Here is a 21,831-nt window from a genome sequence, read left to right as displayed (position 1 = left end):
CACTCACCATCCACTCACTCGATGTAGTGCTGCTTTGGGTGTCTTGCCCTTTCATCTCTTCCTTCCTTCCTTTCCTTCATTCTTTCCTCGTCCTACTGCCTACGAGTGACTTTACACTCCTTCCTCTGTCTTTCTTTCCCCTTCCTTCTGCCTATGGGTGACTCTACACTGTGCGACAAGTCAAACAGTTTCCTGTACACCAGGAAACCATCTACTGTACCACACTGGGTGGTAACCTGGTAGTCTGGCAAGTAATTATGGTGCTCCAATTGGATTGAGCCGATGCAGGTTTATATCCAAGGGGTGGTTAGGGTTTATTGTTCACGCAGTGCTACTCAGGGATGGGCAAGGCCGGTCACTCTCATCCTAAATGTCATGACCAACTTGTCTAAACCCGGGCTCCTACGCTCCTCATGGGGCAACATGGGACTGGATGATGGATGGATATTCTGGAACACATCATTGACATAATGGGAACTGTCTGTATGTAACACTGTTGGATGCTTACAAGGTGGCCTGGGTTACATATAAAATGCAACTTCATTCTAGCTTTTTTTTTTTTTTAACCCTTTCTCTATGATACTTGTATTTTTCGTAAGCGAAGCAGCCTGTTCCTAAAGACCACACCACTCTCACTCCACCACCTGGGCAATGATAACTGCCTGTCTACAAAGTACTGTACTGTGATATGCTATGGCTACCCTGTATAAGACGGGTATGACAGTACTGTATTAGCGGAAGTATTTTAAAGATACAGTACTGGCTATTGTGGAAGAGCAGTGTAGACTGTATTAACAAAACTGAAATCCTCAAACTACTCTATTTCCTCTTGCATGTGAGATCAAACTATGAGGGGGCTCACATTAATCCAAGCATCTAATTATGTATGATAATTCTCTATCACAGAATTTTCTGCTAATCTAGAATGTTTCCTGCTACACTTCAATATCACAGTTCACTAACTGTCTCTTATCAATGTGAATGCACCTTGTCATGATGCTTAACTGAATTTTATCCCATTTCTGAAAATGCTATACTGCAACTTCTTTCTGTTAATTGGGAATTCTGATGTCCAGAGTTCTGCCACAGAAATGATACATTAAACAATGAATGCATAAAGCATGGAGGGTGTGTGTCTATCTATCAATGAGACAATCTATCTATTGCTGGGCTTCCAAAGTCAGAGCTCATCCAGGAGAGGCATGACAAAATCACCTTCAAGCCCCTTTATCACTAAACCAACCCCCATGGTTCTGGAGAGGATGCCTTCATGCAAGCAGTGAATATGATGTGATGGTTTCAGAAACCAGTGATACAAACATTTCTCAACGTCCACCCTAACCCTCAAAAGAATGGTTGGTTGCAAGAAAAGGGTACCCTAATCTGCAGTCCACCAGGCTCATGTTCAAATGAGCATAGGGTCACAACGACAGCAGCATCCAGTATGGCCATCACAAAAGCACTTTCAAGCCTCTTTATCACAGTACAATGGTACACCCTCCCACCACTCCATGTCTCCTCCATAATGCACAAGGAAGTGGCATATAGTATTTGTTATGTCACTAACTGGCTGGTGGTTTAAGAATGGATCAGGAATCAGGAAGCGAATGTGAGAGGGAGGGGACAGTGGGAGTAAGTGAGACAGAGCCAGAGTGGGAGATTGAGGGGGAGGTGGAGGGAGAACAAGAGAGAGGAGTGAGAGTGGGATGGGGTTGTGGTGAGATGGGGATGCCTGTGGTGGTGGGAGGGGAGTGTGAGAGAGATGTGTGACTTACTGGAGGAGAGTGAGAGAGGGAGAATGTGACAGCAGGAGGGGAATGCATGCCAGATGAGGGAGAGTGGGTGACAGAAAGTGAAACAGGTGGCAGAGAGTGTGTGTTGGGAGAGTGTGAAACAGACATATGACCTACTGGGTAACAATGTGCAAGAGAAAGAGAAGCATTGGCCTGAGTGTATGGAGGAGGAGAGTTTGAGAAGGAATGTGGCAGAGAAAGCGAGACACTAGCCTGAGAGTGCGTGGTAATGGTGGGTGGGGGAGAGGGCGGGAGCGAGCTTGGCACTAATGCAGGTGGTGTCCCTTCTAGCAGTGCCCTGAGTGCTTTGGGCCCAAACTTGTAAACAAAGCTCCTTTCAGAAACTGGTTGAAGGGCCCCAGTGGCATAGTGGTACCGAAGACCCCGGGCAAAGTTCTCATAGGTCAGGGCATCGTTGGCGTGTTTCCCCGCCCGTCGACCCCAGCGTCTTGCCACCGCCCCAGGCTGGACCAGTCGAAACACCCCAGCTTCACGGTTCTCCCATCTCACCAGGGAGGGGTTGGTAGTTGGATCAGCAAGAAGGCGGGCCAGGTACTCCCAGCACTTTGGTCCACGCAGTCGCCTCTTACGTTTGGTGGCAATCTTACCGAGAAATGGATCTTTGTTGGAACGTCCCTCTCGGCTCAAATTAAGGGGGACATCGGTGCTATCTGGGATGTGTGTAAGGGGACCTGGGAGGGATGTGCTGGGTTGTGATGACAAGAAGTGCATCTGAGGTGGCAGGACAGACTCTTTTATGTGTATCTGAGGAGCTCGGACAGATTCTTTTAGGTGTGTCTGAGGTCCTCTGATGTTTTTTTTTAGCAGGTGGGTGTGTGGTGTGTGGAGGGACTCCTTCATATTGTGTGTGGCAGGGTGAGGTGATGGGTTCTCCTCCAGTGGGTGGGCAAGGCTGGGGTGGGAAGGCTCCAGGACCGGCAGCTACGGAGAGAAGAAAAAACTTAATGACATAATTGTATCACAGCTTCATCATCATAACCTTATACAGAATCTCACTAACACCATAATATACTGTAATCTGACCTAAGTTACTCTTACTCACCTTAAACTAATTACAGACACACACTTTTATTCATCATCCTGACCCACTCTAACCTAATATTGGTAAATGTAAACTCATTATGATCATCATAATTATCATCTTGACCTTTCTTCCCAATAACAATCTAATCTGACCTAACATTTGCATTTCAACTAAAGATATCAGACTGAATAAAATCAAATACCATGCTTCCTTTCAGGGAAATTCTCATATTGAGGTTGACTATGGCACAACTGATGTTTCCTATAGACTGGAAGCTAAACCATAAGCCAAAACCAGCTAAATACTTCCCAATTGTTGTTGGAAGTAAAGAAATCTGGATGTGCAGTAAGACTAATAATAATACGTGAGTCTCAGTTTGGATTTTGGCTCCATTTACTTGCGGTTGTGTTTCCATCCTAAGAATGATGTTTGCAAGGGTAGTTACTAAGTACTGTAACTTGCAGCCACATTTCACTCTTACAGTAGAATCATCCAGTGCCAGTGTAGTTTACAAGCTACACTGATGGAATGAGGTTACTCTCACATGTTGAATACAAAGTCATGATTGTATGACAATTGATGAAATTAGTTATGAGGTGTGAATGAGTCTCCTTGATTACCAGTCACATGCACATTCCAATCTGATTACACATGGCCATTAATTGAGCTGAAATGGTTCGGGAAGCATGTCAGAGGGCAACAAACCTACTGTACTATAACTACAAGACTAAAGGAAACAGAATCTCAGAATCAACACCTCAGCATAAACAAAACTGTGTGAAGTACTGACCACAGCTGGCAGATGTGGTGAGGGAATCTTCACCAATGGGGGCATCTTTTTTGGTGGACGCTCCCTTCCCATGGCGATGACTGGTGTGGGAAGGGAGTGGAGGGATGCAGAGGGGGAGAGGGGTGAGACAGAGGTGTGAGAGGAGGTGGAATGGTGAGGTGAGGTAGGGAGAGGACGAGGAAGTGTGGAGTGTGTGCGTGGAGTGCCAGCAAGGGAATGTGATGGTGTGGAGCAAGATTGTGGATGCTTGTGGAAGGACGGAGTGGATATGAGGGGATGAGAGGCAGAGGAGAGGCACTCTTGTGAGCTGATGAGTGGATCAGTTCGGCTGGCATGGATGGAATGAGAGAGTGAGATGGAGCTGGGAGGACTCACAGTTTTCAGGGGTTTTAGAAGCTCTTGTCGGAGGTGTGAGGTGAGTATGAGACTGTGAGAGGATGATGTGCTGGGTGTGGGATAGTGGGATGTGGGTGTGAGGTGGTGGGAAGGTGGTACAGCATAGACGAAGGTGGGTGCAGTGGGCGTGGTGTGAAAGCTTGCCTGAAAAAGAAAGGAAACAATTTGCCTCAGTACAATGATGTTTTATATTATATCATTCATGTGCATATCTACAGCATTTTGCTTCAGCACAGTGTGTCTTTTGTATCTTATTCTTTTGCTACCATACTCCAATGTATTCAGCTTATGGAGGACCTCTTGTCCTGAAAAGGTTGGAAAGCCTCCATCAACTACATAGTAAAGGGGTACTCAACTCCTTCACCTGTGTGTGTGTGTGTGTGTGTGTGTGTGTGTGTGTGTGTGTGTGTGTGTGTGTGTGTGTGTGTACTATTTTCTAATACACAGCAAAGCTGCTTAGTTTTACAAATTTCCCTCAACTTCTTTCCTGTTTCTGAAAGAAGGATGGTGGACTTGAAGAGAAGGACAACTTCATCCTGCAGTCCACCAAGTTCATGTCTAGGTTAGTCTAAGAATGCAACAACAGCAGCGAGATCTTAACAAAGGAGAATCACTGAAGTGTTTACAGAAATACACCCGTCTATTTTACACAGCTACTGCCACAGACTCCTACCAAGCAAAACTCACCTCTGCGTAAGAATGATGTGGCCACCACCTCCCTTCTTCCTCTTCTTCCACTTCCTCTTGCTCCATTTCCTCCTCCTCCTCCTCCTCCTCCTTCAGCCACATGTCAGGGGGTTCCTCCTTGGCCTCACACTGGTGAGAGAAGGGACTACAAGTAATGTACAGCCACTGCCATCATCATCATCATCTGAACCCTACTGTCAGTGAAAAAATCAGGTGGGAAGATTCAGCAAATGAAAAAAAGTAAGCAAGAATATAAACATTAAAAAATCTATCTATGTATCTATTGTCAGATGCAGTAAGACTGTTCAGGAAACTGTCATGGAGTGAACAGAATAAACAACAGGGATTCATAAATGATGAGGGGAAAAGAATCCTACTGATATCTGGGTAGAAGAGTATGTGTATAAATGATATAATTTCATATAAAGAGTAGATATAAACAAGGTGGTGGATAGGGTATAACTGTACTGTATATGGGTGAATATTTCAAGATAAGAGGTATGGTAGGCCAAGAAAGGGGGATGGATATGGCATATGAGTGTGCAAAGGAGGAGTGAGGAAGCAGACGAAGTTAAGCAACTGACAAGGAATAAAAATGGATGGATGATGTATGCAAAGGCTGGCAACCCTTTTTCTTAACTTCATAGGCAATGGAATGACTTCATCTAATATGTTTATGTTCATTTGTTTTTGAAGGCTCCAACATGCATGCATGCTTCAGCCCTGGTCACCTAATGGTGACTCTCCATGATGCTAGATCTCCGGCGGCTTCCCTATTCAGTCCCTTATTCCAGAGGTCACATCCAACGACCTTGTCCCAGGTCTTTTTCGGTCTACCTCTCACAACCCTACCTCGAACGTTATCACTTCTCACTCTCTGCAACCAATTATCATCCCCCACTCTCTCCACAAGCCCAAACCATCTCAATCTACCCCTCTTCATCACAACACCAATACACTCCAGTCCTATCCTACCCCTCAACTCTTCCATCACAAACCTAGACCCCCAGGTTTCACACTCAGAGACACACTGCACATAACCTAATCAGTGTCATTTTTATACATCTAAGCCTGCAAATATCCTCTTCCTTTACTGCCCAAGTCTCACCACCTTACAGCATTACACATGCTGCAACCTATTAAAAACATATATATATATATATATATATATATACAGTATATATATATAGATGGTATTGATTGGAAGGCCAAAATTTTCAATGGTTGGAATGAATATGCAGGCCATTTCTCTGGGCATGTCATTTGATATTTTTCCTGTAACTGTGTTTGCTCGTTCTTTATTCCTGGAAACTTTCTTAATCTATTTTACAGGTTTAAACGGAGGAGGAGGAGGAGGAGGAGGAAAGTCGGATACATGACTGGAGATAGAGGTAAATGATTCCCAATAAGCACTCCAAACATTCAGATAGCTAGACAATCAGAAACCTTATCTAATCTTTGTTTGTTCACACTTGGTTACATCAGATATCACCATTATTCAGCTGATGCATCAATATACAGCACTACCACAAATTATGTATGATTGTGTGTGTGTGTGTGTGTGTCAATAAACAAGGCTTATGAATGACTGAGAAAGCAAATAAATTAGTGAAGATTAGTAGAGACAGAGAGAGAGAGAGAGAGAGAGAGAGAAGGAGAGAGAGAGAGAGAGGCCCACTTCACTAACCAAGGTGTGGAAATTCATGTGGCTGGTATGAAGGGCAACAGGACGCGAGGACCTCAAGGTGGGTGCAGAGGCTGGCCGGGATGTGCCTTTGGGTGTTGTGTCAGCTTCTACAGAGTCACGAGGAGGGGTGCGATCGATGGGCAGGGAGGTGTAAGGAGAAGTGGTATGAGGGCGTACATCCTGGTACCTCAGATCGTGAGGTTCAAGGTCCATCTGGGGTGATGGAAGGCGATGTTTGGCATCCTGTCTGGGTACTCCAAGGATCTGCAGGTCTTGGGGATATGCAGTGCAACTGGGGTCCTGCCAGGAAGCCTTTTTAGGAGGTTGTGGAGAGGTATGTGTATCCTCAAGCCAGATTCTGGTCTGTTTGGGATTACACTGAGTTAATTTATGAGGCTGCATGGAGGTGCAGGGGTCAGACTTAGGTGCTTCTGTGAGCTGTAGGGAGGTGTGGGCCATAGATGGAGTGTGGCAAGATGCATCATTCTCCTCTAAAGTTGTTGGGGTCCATTCACAAAGCTTATCCCTATCTCGCCTGACCAGCAAATACTCTCCTGCCACTTCAATATCTGCTACCGCCTCAACTCGGTCCCCCTGAAACTTTTTTTTAGCCTGGCTGCTTTTGGATGATTGTGCACTGGTCTGATAGGGTTCACTTGTTTCTTCCATCATAACTCTGTCAATAATTTTGTTCTGCATTGTCTCCACATCAATCATGTCTTCCACTGGCACTTTCTCAGAACAATCGGCCTCCATTTGACTTTTATCATCATTGGTGTACTTCAGCTCCCCTTTTCTAAGGCTTTCTTCCAACCCAAACTTCACCTCCCCAAGCCTCTCCTCATTCTTGCACTGAAACTCCCCTTTCCCCAGGCTGTCTTGAATCCCATAGTCATCCTCATTCCTTCCCAAACTGGCCCTGACACTGAATGCTTCCCCACCTTTGCTGTTATGTGTTTCCCTTTCCTTGCTGTCAACAGTTACCCCATCTTCACCACCAATAGTTCTCTCATCATTGCCATCATATATTTCTCCCTCTTTGCACTGTGTGGCTTCAGCAAGCCCCTTAACCTGGAGTGATGCAGCTACCCTAAGCAGCTCCTGGAGCCGCCCCCTTGACACTGTGACACGACCAGTGTACATAAACTCCAGGAGGCTCTCGACTTCGGTCCTCTCTGCCCCCTGTAGGACCACAACTGGCTGCTGGTTTGTTGCAGTCTGGGCAAACACAGAGGAAAAGAACTTGCTAGAGGCAGACAGCACGACTTGGTGTACTGGGTAGACATGGCCATGGCAGGCTAAACTTGCGTCACAGTAGAGTTCCTGTGGGGAATATGGGTGGTTAGTTCTTGCTTTGACTTTTACTAGTGTCTCTCTCCTCTCTATCACAGAACAGCTCCTTTCAGGGACAGGGGACAACAGTTTCTTTACTGCTTACTAATGCCAGCACATATAACTATAACTATACTTCTACTATGGCAATTTCAAAGCCCATTCTTGCAATCTCAAGATACTTTGATTCAAATCAGGAGAGGTTTTTTGACATGGAGGAGTTACATACAGCCTTTACTAATCCCTTCATTACTATGGGGTCCTCCTCAGCCAAGTAAAATCTTTGAAAGTATCAAGAATCTAAAAGACGTAACCAGATTCAACCATGTGCTGTAATTTTCATTTCACTCTTGATTTTATTATACTCAAGGAGAGAAATCAGGATGTGGAGGGATTAATGAGGGTTGTAACTAACCCATTCATTTCCAATGGTTTATACAAAGCTTAATAAAAATTTCTGGGACTAGCAAGAATAAATTGCAAATGACCTTTGGTGGATTCAAGAGCTTAAAAGCCTGGGGGTCAAAGGAAGGGGGATGGTTAGTGAGGGTGAGCATTTCAGAGCTGACTACATTTGGTGTGTTTTCACCTGATGGGACTAAGCCATTTATACAACCTCCATAGCCTACCAAGCAAGGATGCATGAAATTCAAAGAACTTTAGTAATGAAGTAAGAATGATATCGGTAACTATACTCTTTTTACTCAAAGTTGGCCAAAAAACTGCCATCTTTTCATCTTGAATGTAGAGTCAGTACAACAAACACTGGGAAAATTATGTTCATCATGAAGTGCTATGGCGAGATGTCCAGCTATTGTATTGTCTCCTGCCATTGAGCTATGTGAAATAAGCTATAAAAGGATAAAAATCTAGGCCAAATTATCATGAAAGAGCTAATGTCAAAACCACCCTCCAGTCTGACTATACAGTACCTGGCCATCACCTAATCTTTGTCAGGTAAAAACAAGCCAACTATACACGTGAAAATGAAGCCGAGTACTGAAAATGCTAGATAACTCTTGCATTGGAAAGTGGACACAAAAGGAGAGTGTGTGACTGAAACGGTACTGAGGTGGCCTAGCATGCAGTCCCAATGAATCCAGGTTTGAATCATGGCTGTGGCAGGGGACAGCATGAGGATTTGAAGTGCGTCAAAGCAAACCTCTCTGATTTACCATAAAACCCTCCAACATACTGCATAAACACCCACACTAATATCAATACACCAGTCCTGTATGAGAGCCCTACCATGTATTCAACATGGACAATGGGTGTTAATGCCTAAGTGGTGACAAGTGGAGGTGAAATGTGTAGGGGGACTGCTGGGCCTCAGGGAACAGGCTGTGAAGTCTAAGCTCAGAGAAAAAAAAAGTAGGGAAGGGGGAGGATGCAGTCAGAGTTCAAAAGAGCAGTGTGTGGAGTGAGAGACAGGAAACGAGTGAAGCAATACTGTGGCTAAGAGAAAGAGAATGTGGAGGGAGGAAGTGAGAGGAGAGGAGCATGATGAGAGAAAAAGCCTTTAATGTACTTCACCCTGTTAAGATTTAAGTGTGGTAGTTGGGAAAGGATCTCTCTCTCTCTCTCTCTCTCTCTCTCTCTCTCTCTCTCTCTCAGAATGAGACCTTGACTGAATATTTGTCACTCTTTATGGACTGTCTGCATACCTCTCTCTCTCTTCCTTTCAGAATGACAGACCTTGACTGAATATTTATCTCACGCTTTTATAGGCCCTGACTGCATCTCTCTCTCTCTGTTCTAAACTAGTCTGATAATCAATGCAAAAAATGTTATTCCTTATTTTAAAGTAATAAAACGTTAGGCCCACAATAATGAGAGAGAGAGAGAGAGAGAGAGAGAGAGAGAGAGAGAGAGAGACAGACAGACAGACAGACAGACAGACGGAGAGAAAGAGAGCGCGAGAATCATTTTACCTTATATCGGTAGTAATTAAGTAATTCCACAAATGTTGAAGTGTGTGACGTCCACTTGACTTGGTACTGCTTCCCCACCATTACCTGTAACACCATAGCACATTTTCATACACTATAACAACTATGTAACACCATAAACATTTTAATACATTATAACAACTATGTAACACCATAAACATTTTAATACACTATAACAACTATGTAACACCATAAACATTTTAATACACTATAACAACTATGTAACACCATAAACATTTTAATACATTATAACAACTATGTAACACCATAAACATTTTAATACACTGTAGCACCATAACAATAGCATTTTAATAGGCTACACTAACACCACAACGCAAACATTTTAATACACTAACAACAAAACATTCTTATCCTCCAATAAAAAGCACTCAGAGTACAACATCCATACCGTAGAATCAGTCTAAATGCCCGTCTATACGATCAGTAAGCACTTGTGGTTTGGAGTATACAGAACTAAAATAAAATAAAAATGTTGGGCAATAATCGTGCAGGGATGCTGAACTGAAGCACCGTCCCCATTTCTGATCTACTGTTTAGAGTGTGATTCAGAAAGCTCCGACACTGTGGATCATGACTCGAACACAACAGCTGCCCACTGATTGTAAGAATGAGCTATCCCTTTGCCCTTGACTTGTGAGTGAATGCTTTCTAAATCGATTACTATACCCTTCCCATTTTAACTTTACCAAGTTTGCTTCAAATCGGACCGAAAATGCTCATGTTAACCCATGACCTTGACCTCTGACTATTGTTCTTAGCAATTTCATCCTCAGCTAACGAAGCCTTCACTAAGTTACATCCAAATCTCAAAACTGTGTGATATATGGCACTGAACATAGTACGGTAACACACCAAGATACCAGTAACTACTAGAAACACCATAACACACAGCAGCATCACCCAACACGCCATAATACTTTAGAACTAGGCTATCACCATAATACTTCAACATATCACCACCGATAACTAAATAACACCATAACACTCACACCACCGTAACACATAACACCAATAACTACGTAAAACCACGTCCACAACAGCACTATAATACGCCATAACGTTCTGAAACCACCAATAATACCGTGACACCACACAGTACAGTAACATCGCAACTATGCAGTACTACAACAGCACCATAACCCATCTTTAACGCCCGAACGCTCTGTAACACCACCAATGATACACTACAATACACTAACACCACAACGAATGCAATACGGTACCATAACAGCACCATTATACACCACAGGACATCAAAACTTAACTACCACTATCAAAACACTGTACACCACAACACTACAACTTCGCACAAACGCACACCATAACGCGGGGTAAACAATTTTCGAACCACTGTAGCACCGTAACACACCACCACAACATTCTAGACCACTCTACCACTAGACACCGATGCAAACACCACCATAACATACATTATTTATCACAATGTAACACCTGCACCACCAACACACGTACCACAAGACACTTATTGTTCTATAATCTGTAACACTATATAAGTCACAGTATTACACCGCAATAATCCGTCTCTGCATCGTAACGCTGTAGCACTAGAATATTCAGTAGTATATCAAGATCACAACAAACTACCAGCACCACAACAAACAAACACTGTCCCTTAACTACCTAACCTACAGTATTTTACTCTAACTTGGCCTAAACCTACCATCTCTCCACCCTGAATGCCGGGTTGTAACAAGAAACTAACACCACGATGCTAGTCACGAAGAAGTGGTATGAAAGGATGCAGAACTAACTTTTAGCCACTGAACTGCGTGAAATAAGTTGCAAAAGGGCGAAAATCCAAGCCAAGTTAAAGTGAAACGAGTGTATTAATCGTTCTTCTCATAACCTAACTTACCCCTATTCACAACTTTTCGTAACTAACTTCCTAGCCTTATCTAACCTGATTCTCTCATACTTAACCTCATAATCAATCTTATTTCACCCTAACATCTACTAGCGTGATAAACAAACCACTCGTAATCTCACAAATTAACAAAAAATTACTCATAACTCACGAATGCGTTAATCCAAATGCTTAAATGCGCCAGTTAAAGTAATCCATTGACGCTAATCTAATCCACTTATGCACTTAGCACCCCTTTATCCCGGCCTTCCATTATCCATTCACATGCCTCACAGGGTGACGTAACCTTGAGGCGTTTGACAATGGGAATAAATGGGGTGAATAATGACGATGTTATGTATCCGGGAGCAAATGTACTCCCTACCTTCCCCAACGACAACTGAGAGCGCACTGACTGGTGAGCCGAGGCCGTTGCGTTTTGCTGTGACTCTTCCTCCTCCTCCCTCACACGTCATACACATACATACGCACGTGGGCTCATCTCCCTTACGTGTGTACACTCAATATGACGTGCACCACACAAACACACACATGTACACTCATTGCCCCCTCACACACATTTAAGCATACACTGTCGCACATGTATAAAAAGTACCAGAGAGGCTAACACATACAAGCAGGCGATCCACATAGACCCACAAACAAAGCACCAACACCCATCCACCCACCTACAAACACGCACACAATATGCATACACAAACACACCACGTACACACATGGCCGCCACGCACATACACGCGCACAACGTCAAGGTCTCGCCAGCCTCGCCTCTGGATTTTCCTCCCTGATGGTGACGTCACAACCGACAAAGCTTCCTATCCTGACGTCATCTATTTCTTAGTAAAATAACACTAGTTTTCTCCACTAAGGCGACTCATATGTGCACAGACACCTTCCTCTCTGACACGCAGACTTAATTAGCTCCCCAGACGTGGTTACTGTGATTTAGTGGGGTTACCTTATCCAAAGATTTCCTTCTTGCCGCCAAAAATGTCATCTGCGAGGTACGAACCACTGAGCTCTATAGTATGGAGCAGTTTATGCACTACACCCAAAGCCCGCGCCTTTTGATATCAGCCGATGAATTCGGACAATATAGTGCCATGGCCCGCTGCGCAGCTATAATATAGTGCCATGGCCCATTGCCCAGCTTACGTAAGCAACAGCGACGCAAACAGCAAGCTAAGAACACTGTTCCAATTGTACTACCAAGATGGAGGCGACGAGTGCGGGTGTTTCAATGTGGCGGCCAAAGTCACACGCTCGCTGCGGAGATGCTCAGTGGTACGAGCCTATTAGCTTCTCCCTCGTATTATAACATTTTTTTTTTTTTCCACTCCGAGGATTCCTATGTGTGTAGACACCTTCCCTCCTGACACCATGGCCTGTATTCTCGTTGGAAGCTCCCTAACACCTTTTCCTGAGCGATTTATTTTTGGATATAGGTGGTTAATATCCTTTTGTACGTTATATATGCAGAGTACTTTAATATCAGAATGACTAAAGTAACAAAGAAGAGGACAGTAAGTAATGAACAAATCGGTTAGGAAAAGGCGTTAGGGAGCTTTCTTACCTGACGAGAATACGGGATCATGATACAGTATATATAACTCAAGACGTGGCCACTGAGGTGTATATATGTTAATCTGGGCAAAGCTTTCCTCTTAACCTGCCGTCAAAAGTATCCCAAAACAGCGGGGGGGCAACTTGACTTTTCTCTCCCGTGTACATGAGGCTGGGCTACGTGTCTGCTGTATATTTATCTATTTAGTTATTTATTTTTGACGTCAGAGGATCGATTTCTAAGTGGCACGTTCTCCCTACGTGTCAAGTGGGGTTGGTGGAGGATTAGTGCCCCTCCCTGTAAAACAATTAACTCAAAGCCCTTGGCCACCTCGTTTGGGATACATGGCGTCTGGCAATGAATGAATGAATGAATGAATGAAACATAAGACTTCGTTGCACCTGTTAGATATTTACTTCTCATACTTATGGTCTCCACTATGGTGGCTACATCTGAGTGAGTTTTCTTTTATTTGTAAACCATGAAATTTTTAATACGCTGGGTGGTAACCATATAACTAAATGACGCCTGGTGGTCAAGTGGGTTAAGGCGCTACGGCCGTTTTGGGTTCATAAAGGTGTACATCCAGGGAATGGTTGGGGTTTATTGCTCACATAATGCCACTCAGGGACAATGGAGGCTAGTTACCCTTGCCTTAAACGGAGTCGGGACTGACTAACCTAGCCGCGGGCCCCTACGCTCAAAAAAATTATGGATGGGTGGACAAAGCATGACCATTACAAATATCACATAACGGCACTGGAAATACACCTTCGTTTGTTTTCTGAATGAGATTATTCTACAGTTCTACATTCTAGCGTCTTGTCCTTCCTTCTATCTATCTATCTATTGCCAGACGCCTCAATCCCGTTTGGGGTGGCCACAAACAAATCGCCTCCAAGTCGCCCTGTCCCCCGCCATTTCACTACCCTGCTCCCAACTCACACCCCCCTCTCTCATATACCTCTCCACCCCATCCCTCCATCTCATCCTCGGTCTCCCCCTCCCTCTTCCACCCTCCACCTCACTCACATACACTCTCTTCGTCAGTCTTTCACCCTCCATCCTCTCCACATAACAATAAATCTGAACTGCAAGAGAAAAATTATCCTCTCTCTCTCTCTCTGGAGAGTTGGGTGGTGTGGAGGATGGACAAGGAAAGGGAAGAGCAAAATCTTCCTATCTCTCTCGTTCTTCCTGTAAAATATAGTTACGAGAGGAGTTGAGCAAATCTCATCGGTTCGCATTCCCGGCGGTTAAGGAAGCTCCCTATCACCTCTTCCTTGCCGGTTTATTTTCGGATACGGCTAGGTAATATAATGTTGTACGGTATGTATACGGAGTATGGTGATATTAGAATGATTTGAGTGAATGATATAAGTAACACAGAAGAGAACAGCAAGGTGTAATAAGCAAAATAAATCGCGAGGTATTTCATTCTTCTCTGACCAGTTTGGTATGCAAGAAATGAGTTAAGGAAGGATGCTGGTAAAAGAGCAGAAGACATTGTGCTATGATGGTACATGGAGAATTTCAGAGATAGGTTGGTGACGCAGATTTAAACGCTTTCCATCAGTTTCTGTACTCTACTTCACCCAATGTTTTAGGTGGGAATAAAGATTTATAAGGAAAGAAAATCGTAATGGATGGACACAGAGGTAATTAATAGACAGGATGGTGAAGAGGAGTTAAATGCTTTTTTTCACTTTGTACCCTACCTCACCCAATGTTTTGTAAGCGGGAATAAAGACAGATAAGAGGTTGATAAGAGAAAAAAAAAATCGTAATGGATGGACATAGACTCATGTAGACAGGTTGGTGAAAAGAATTATATATGCTTTCTATCACTTTCCGTATCCTGCCTCAGCCAATGTTTTAGGTGGGTATAAAGATTGGGAAGAGGTTGATATGATAAAACACCTCATTATGACTCGGCTAATGGTTAATAATGACATACAGCTGGTTGATGGGTAAAATATGGTACGAGGGATGAGGTAATGGCTAAAGAATGAAGATGAACGGTGAGCATCCGGACCTGTACATACATAGCCTGTCTGACCTTGACAACTTCGGAAAACACTGGAATAAGGGGTGAGGGACAGGGGGAGGGGTGAGGGGGTGGAAGTGGAGGGAGAAGAGGGTAGAAAGAGGGGTGGGGGACGGAGGAAAGGGGATGTGAGGGTGGAGGTGGGAATGAGGGAAGGATGAACGGGGTTTGTAGGGAAAGAAGAGGTAAGTGAGAAAGGATGTGGGTGCAGAGGGCTTGTGGGAGAGGAAGTAAGGAAGGGGTGAGGGTTGGGCTTGGGTAGGGGTTGGGGATGGTATGTGGGTGAGGGGGAAGGGGGTTTTGGTGGTGTTGTGGGGGATGAGTGGGGGGTGATGGGGTGGGGGGATGGTGTTGTATATGCACTCTCACGCTGCCACCCGGACACACACACACACACACACACACACACACACACACACACACACGTTATATGTGACCAGATTATGAACACATTTACACACACACACATAAACGTTATATGTGACCAGATTATGAACACATTTACACACACACACACACACACACACACACTTAAATGAATGTTACGTGCTGATGGTCTAAACATACATTCATACATACATACAAACACACATTACAATATTCCCAGTGCAAGTCATTTTCACATTTTTGGGGAGAGAGAGAGAGAGAGAGAGAGAGAGAGAGAGAGAGAGAGAGAGAGAGAGAGAGAGAGAGAGAGAGAGATTGATACACATTCACCATACTGATGCAGTGACGAACACAAATTCCCTCACACACACACACACACACACACACACAAAAACACAAAATTATACACACGTACACCCTAACCCTGAATCTAACTCACTACTTACAAAATCACACACACACACACACACACACACACACACACACACACACACACACACACAAGCTGTACAAAATTTCCTACTTGTTGAATATTTTTTGTTGGGCAAGTCGCGATGGCAAGGTTTTGGAGCGTCGGTGTACCGGTTCTCTCTCTCTCTCTCTCTCTCTCTCTCTCTCACCAGAACTACCACTACTCACTACACAAGTGGGGGTGTGACACGTAGGACTTACGGGCTTTAGGGAAATACTGTAGCCTACTGTCTGCTGAAAGACAAGAAGAAAAACAATTACCAAGGCTACTCCTCCCTCACAAGTACAACCTCCACAGTACCAATCACTCTAAATACCTGCAACTACATCCACTGCTACTACAACTACTACTTCCACTCATCTACAGCTACAACCGCTACTACCACAGCGACTACTTCAGCCATAACTATTACATCTTCCACTGACCAAAACAATAACTACCACAACCCTAGCTACAATCAAAACTACAACTACAGCCACTACCACAATTCAACCACAAGTAACAACCACAATTAAAGCACTTATACCAAGAAAACAAAAACCGGTCAACTTGCGCGGGTTCATCCGGGAATTTCCCCATGATGAAAGAATGTCGGCCGGAGAACAACTCGCCTATTCCTACACTTCTCTTTTTTTCTTACTCCTTTTTTTCCTTTTTCTGCTCCCGAGGGCTTTGAGAGGGTGAGGGAGGAGGAGGGGAATGTGCTCCGTTTCCTCCAAGCTCCGGGTGTTCCATGCTCTTATCCTGGTGGGTTAAAAAGAGCAAAAAAGTAGCAAAGAGGAGTGTTTGTTTACATTATGGCTGATCCGGGTTAGAGTTTGGAGATGTCGGTGCTACTGTTATTCGTCTTGGTCGCGTTTGGAGATGTCGGCATAAATTATCTCTTCGACTAAGGGTTTGTTTACATTTGGTTCGTCCGGGTCGAGTTGGGAGAGTTCGATTTCGTGGACTTTTACGGCTATGCCTGTTTTCTGCGACGCTTTTCCTTGTAATATCTCCAGGCCATTTTATCAAACTAGGAGGAAAATTTTTAAGAGGGGAGGTTAAGGGTCAGCATTCATTAACTTCACTATTACTATCTCTTACCCCACGACTACAACAACAATAACTACTACTACTACTACTACTTTCTCTCTCTCGCTCTCTAACTTGGACTAAAATTACCATCTCTCCATCACGGGTCCTAACACCAGATTACCACTAAAATTATGCTAGTCACGAAGAAATGTAACAGGAAGGATGTAGAGAGCTAATGTGTGTTTCGGCTAGTGGGCAACCTGGAAAGCAAAATGAGGCAGACCTGGGCCAAGTTAAGGTGAAAGCGGTATAGATGAGGATGAAGGATCGTGTTCTCGTCGGTTAAAGGAAGCTCCCCAGCACCTTTCCCTTACCAGTTTATTTTTGCATATAGCTCATTATTAATTCCATGTGTTATTTTTTGTAAGCTCCCAAGCACCTTTCCCTTACCAGATTATTTTTGCATACAGCTCATTATTAATTCCATGTATGTTATTCTTTGTCTTCTATGTTGGCGTAAAAAAGACATGGACAACATACAAGACAGCAGCAAAGTGTAGTAGGAAAAAATAAATCGCTAAGGAAGAGGTGTTAGGATGTTCCCTTAACAGTCGAGGATGGGAGTCGATCTTCTGCCACACGATTTTACCGAACTAATGATGGGATTTATTAGGGATTTATTAACGATTTTATTTAACTGTATTATTTGTACTCTATCCACTTAAAGATCTAATTATAGTCTGAATAAAATCATCAGGAGTTGCCGAGTTTATAATGGTGAGAGAGAGAGAGAGAGAGAGAGAGAGAGAGAGAGAGAGAGAGAGAGAAATTTAGGCCAAGTTGCATTGAGGAGAGAATAGAACACAGAAATCCAGCATTCAAGATGGAGGACGATGGCAATTTTAGGCCAACTTACAATGGAAGGAGTATAGGACGTGAAATTTATTCATCCTCTATCTTTCACATACTGTACTTAGTTCTTGCGTCAGAGGTAAAATATCCACACATACATTTTTATTTTTTTACCTTTAAATGTGCTTCAGAAACACAGGTGGGGGAGAACCTGTCTCTCCACACGCAAGCTGGTCCATTCGCTTAGATGGCGCTAATAACAGTCATCATTACCAGCTTCATTAACATCATTATCGTTATCATTGACAATATCATCATCATCATCATTAACACCACCACCACCATCATCTGTATCATCACAAACCCTCCTCCTCCTTATCATCATCATCATCAGTTCACTGCAGGACACACACCTCGCCAGTCATTTACCATCGTGACCTACTGTGGGTTAGCCAGTTCCATCCAGTCCAAGCGAATATTCACATCTCATCCAACTTTTTTGTCCGCCTCTCCCCACATCCATTTCTGCTTTTTAACGTAGCGATTATTTCCTTTACATAATTTATCTATCTGTCTCTCTATGTAACTATCTTTCTATCGATCTATTTATCTGTATCTATTATATGGCGTATCCTGGGCCTGACTAATATTATGCCGATCAGACAGTTAAGAAATATGCCCTTCATTAACATCTATAATACGAGAGAGAGAGAGAGAGAGAGAGAGAGAGAGAGAGAGAGAGAGAGAGAGAGAGAGAGAGAGAGAGAGAGAGAGAGAGAGAGAGAGAGAGAGAGCCAGAAAGACAATGTTGTGAAATGCGTGACAAAATCCCTTTGGTAGGGTATACAATGTAGAAAGAATCTGCTCCGTGTGTGTGTGTGTGTGTGTGTGTGTGTGTGTGTGTGTGTGTGTGTGTGTGTGTGTGTGTGTGTGTGGAATAGGAAAGGTTTTCATGATCGTGCGTGTGTCTTGGAGTGTCTGTTGTGTGTGCTTCTTTTTGTATATAAAAGGAAAGTGTGTGTGTGTGTGTGTGTGTGTGTGTGTGTGTGTGTGTGTGTGTGTGTGTGTGTGTGTGTGTGTCGAAGATTAATATTGTAGGAAAACTTTTCATGTGTGTGTGTGTGTGTGTGTGTGTGTGTGTGTGTGTGTGTGTGTGCTTTCGTAACCTGAACAGAATAGGAAAACTTTGCACCCCGAACCTGTATATGTGTACATGTCTGTGTACTGCGTGTATACATGTGGCCGTCTTTATATATCTTTATGTGCTTTCTTGTCTAAGTCTTAAACTTTAAATAATAATAATAATAATAATAATAATAATAATAATAATAATAAAATCTCCCTTTACCTTGTATATAGAAGAAAATTTTGATAACCTCGTATGGGACACTAGGAACTATCGTACAATTTCAAAAAAGATCGGACAATATAAGCAGAACTCTTTAAAGAAATCTGCAACATATATAACTAACAAGACTCCCAAAACGCAATTCCCTGTGGAAAAAAAAAATGAACAAAGCGTTATGAATTCCGTCCCCCATGACTCTCCCTCTCTCTCTCTCTCTCTCTCTCTCTCTCTCTCTCGCTCTCTCTCTCTCACCATAATCCTGGAAGAGTGGATATATGAAAAAGTAGCGTCCGTCACCCTCTCCTCCGTCATCAGGCTGCCTTCCCTCCAACTCCCATCACCGTCAATCATATGCAGGCACAAATACACAGGGAAATTTCTATCTATAGCCAGACGCCTGAATCCCTTTTGATGGCCACAAACAAATCGCCTCCATGTTACCCTGTCGCCTGCCATTACTCTGCCCTCCCCCCAACTCATCCCTCCTTTCATACTGACTCTCAAACGCATCTTCCAAAAAACTTAATAGGAATTTTTCATGACATTTTGCACCTGCCGTGGTAATGGCAACAACAATATATTCTGAGAAGTTTTAGCATTAACACACTCATGGTGGGCAGAACTCTAGCATTCTGCTGCAGCTTAGGATATGGTTTTTAAAGTGTGAGTCACTGAAGCCTTTTAAAACTCCCCAGACTGGCCACTTTCTCCCTTTCTCTCCCTGTGTGTGTGTGTGTGTGTGTGTGTGTGTGTGTGTGTGTGTGTGTGTGTGTGTGTGTGTGTGTGTGTGTGTGTGACCTAATTTATACAGTGTCCAGCCAGAGACTCCAGGAGGAAAAATCTCAACAGTTACGGTGCTATAATTACTGATGACCTTAATGGGGGAAAACAGTCTCCCTTATAATTAACCCACAGTCATCAGGAACGGCTCAGATCCGGACCCATAGAACAATTTTTTCCCTACACAATTAGGCCAAGAATAACCTCCTCAGTGTCCCTCAAATCTGATGGGACGCCCTGTATATCTGGAGTAGTGTGGAAGGAATAGGACCATTGTATCGAGGGAATGATTATCGTGGAACTGATGCTACTGCTGGTTCTGCCACTATTACTACTACTACTACTACTACTGCCTCATTTACTACTACTGCTACTACTACAATATAGCATGGTAGTGGTGTAGTAGTCGTTGCTGTGGTAGTAGTAGTAGTAGTTCTAGGAGCCACACGTCCACTGTACACGGAAAATTTTTAAGGTAATATGCTTGAGGTTTTCTTGTGTGTGTGTGTGTGTGTGTGTGTGTGTGAAAAATGTCCATGTATGTGTGTGTGTGTGTGTGAAAAATGTCCATGTATGTATGTGAAATGTGTGTGCATGGAGGTTGTGTGTGCGTGTGAATGTGAATGTGTCCGTGTCTTTGTCAATGTGTGTACGTGAGTGTATAGAATATGTGGCAATGTGTGTGGGTGATGTGTGGCAATGTGTGTGTGTACGTGAATGTATGTATGTATGTATGTGTGTAAGTGGGGGAAGTCCTACGTCATTTCAGGAAAACTTTACAAGACAGGAAATTTATCACTTTTCCTCCTTTCCTTCCTCCCTCTCTCTCTCTCTCTCTACCACCCCCTCTCTCTTTTTCTCTCGTTCTGCCTTTATAATTACTCTCTCTCTCTCTCTCTCTCTCTCTCTGCCACACCCCCCTTCTCTCTCCCTCCCTCACCATGACCTTGCACTCAAATGGTCTAATTTCCTGTTAATACTTGACACACTCTCTCTCTCTCTCTCTCTCTCTCTCTCTCTCTCTCACTCACTTTTTTCGGTTTTTCCCTCCTTTCCCCTACCCCCCCACCCGCTTTCAAAGAATTAAACAGTTATTAAACAATCACCCTTGAAATGTATTATTTTCCTATAGGTATATTCTCTCTCTCTCTCTCTCTCTCTCTCTGGTGTCTGATGATGTGGCAGGAAAACTGTTCATTACCATCACGGAAAACCCGAGTATAACTTACCGACAATGCATACCTCCATGACGACACCATTTCCTCTTCTCCTATTGGCTGAAAGGGCCATGAGGTCACATTTCCTGCACTCGTATTGGCCTGGGAAGGTGACGTCATGCGAACAAGGGCTCCGACTGGCAGATGAGTGACGTCATGGTTTTGCTTGGCTATAACTGGCTGGATACCTTGGTGACGTCACAAGGGGGCCGTGTTTACACCAAGCCTGGGCTGTGATTGGCTGACACATCCCGTCTATCGGCCAATCCTCGATCGTTACTGCCGCCTGCATTCTAAAACAGAAGAAAATATGATGGAAAATAAGGTATAAACACTGGATTACAAGGAAATTACAAAAAAGTAGGAAAATACATAACAGAAACACTGTACACATTAATCTGAAAATCCTGCCACTCTTAGCTGAATACAATCGTCGGGCGAATATGTCGACCATGAGAGGGATAATGTTACCATTCTCAGCCTCCCATGACTCACAGCTGAAATACAAACATCTGGCGTAAACTGGAAGGGAATACAAGAGTTATCTCCACCATGAGAAGGG

At 43.6% G+C, this 21,831-nt stretch overlaps 1 protein-coding gene across 1 annotated transcript; it reads right to left on the bottom strand.

Annotated features, from left to right (window-relative positions):
- Positions 1-1,231: 1,231 nt before the first annotated feature.
- LOC145407158 (uncharacterized) lies at positions 1,232-21,302 on the bottom strand. The gene is made up of 5 exons (XM_080278182.1): positions 21,282-21,302; positions 9,662-9,745; positions 6,399-7,721; positions 3,629-3,751; positions 1,232-2,735 (listed from the first exon to the last, which is right to left on the bottom strand). The coding sequence occupies exons 2-5, from the start codon at positions 9,740-9,742 to the stop codon at positions 1,590-1,592; spliced, it is 2,673 nt and encodes an 890-aa protein (XP_080134308.1). The 5' UTR covers positions 9,743-9,745; positions 21,282-21,302; the 3' UTR covers positions 1,232-1,589.
- Between the last annotated feature and the right edge of the window lie 529 nt (positions 21,303-21,831).

Source organism: Coenobita brevimanus, chromosome 72, assembly GCF_032717465.1.
Source record: "Coenobita brevimanus isolate Jiangsu-jjx chromosome 72, ASM3271746v2, whole genome shotgun sequence".
In the NCBI taxonomy this organism is placed as follows: Eukaryota; Metazoa; Arthropoda; class Malacostraca; order Decapoda; family Coenobitidae; genus Coenobita; species Coenobita brevimanus.
The sequence above is the reverse complement of the archived record's forward strand: the minus strand, read 5'-3'. Positions and strand labels throughout refer to the sequence as shown.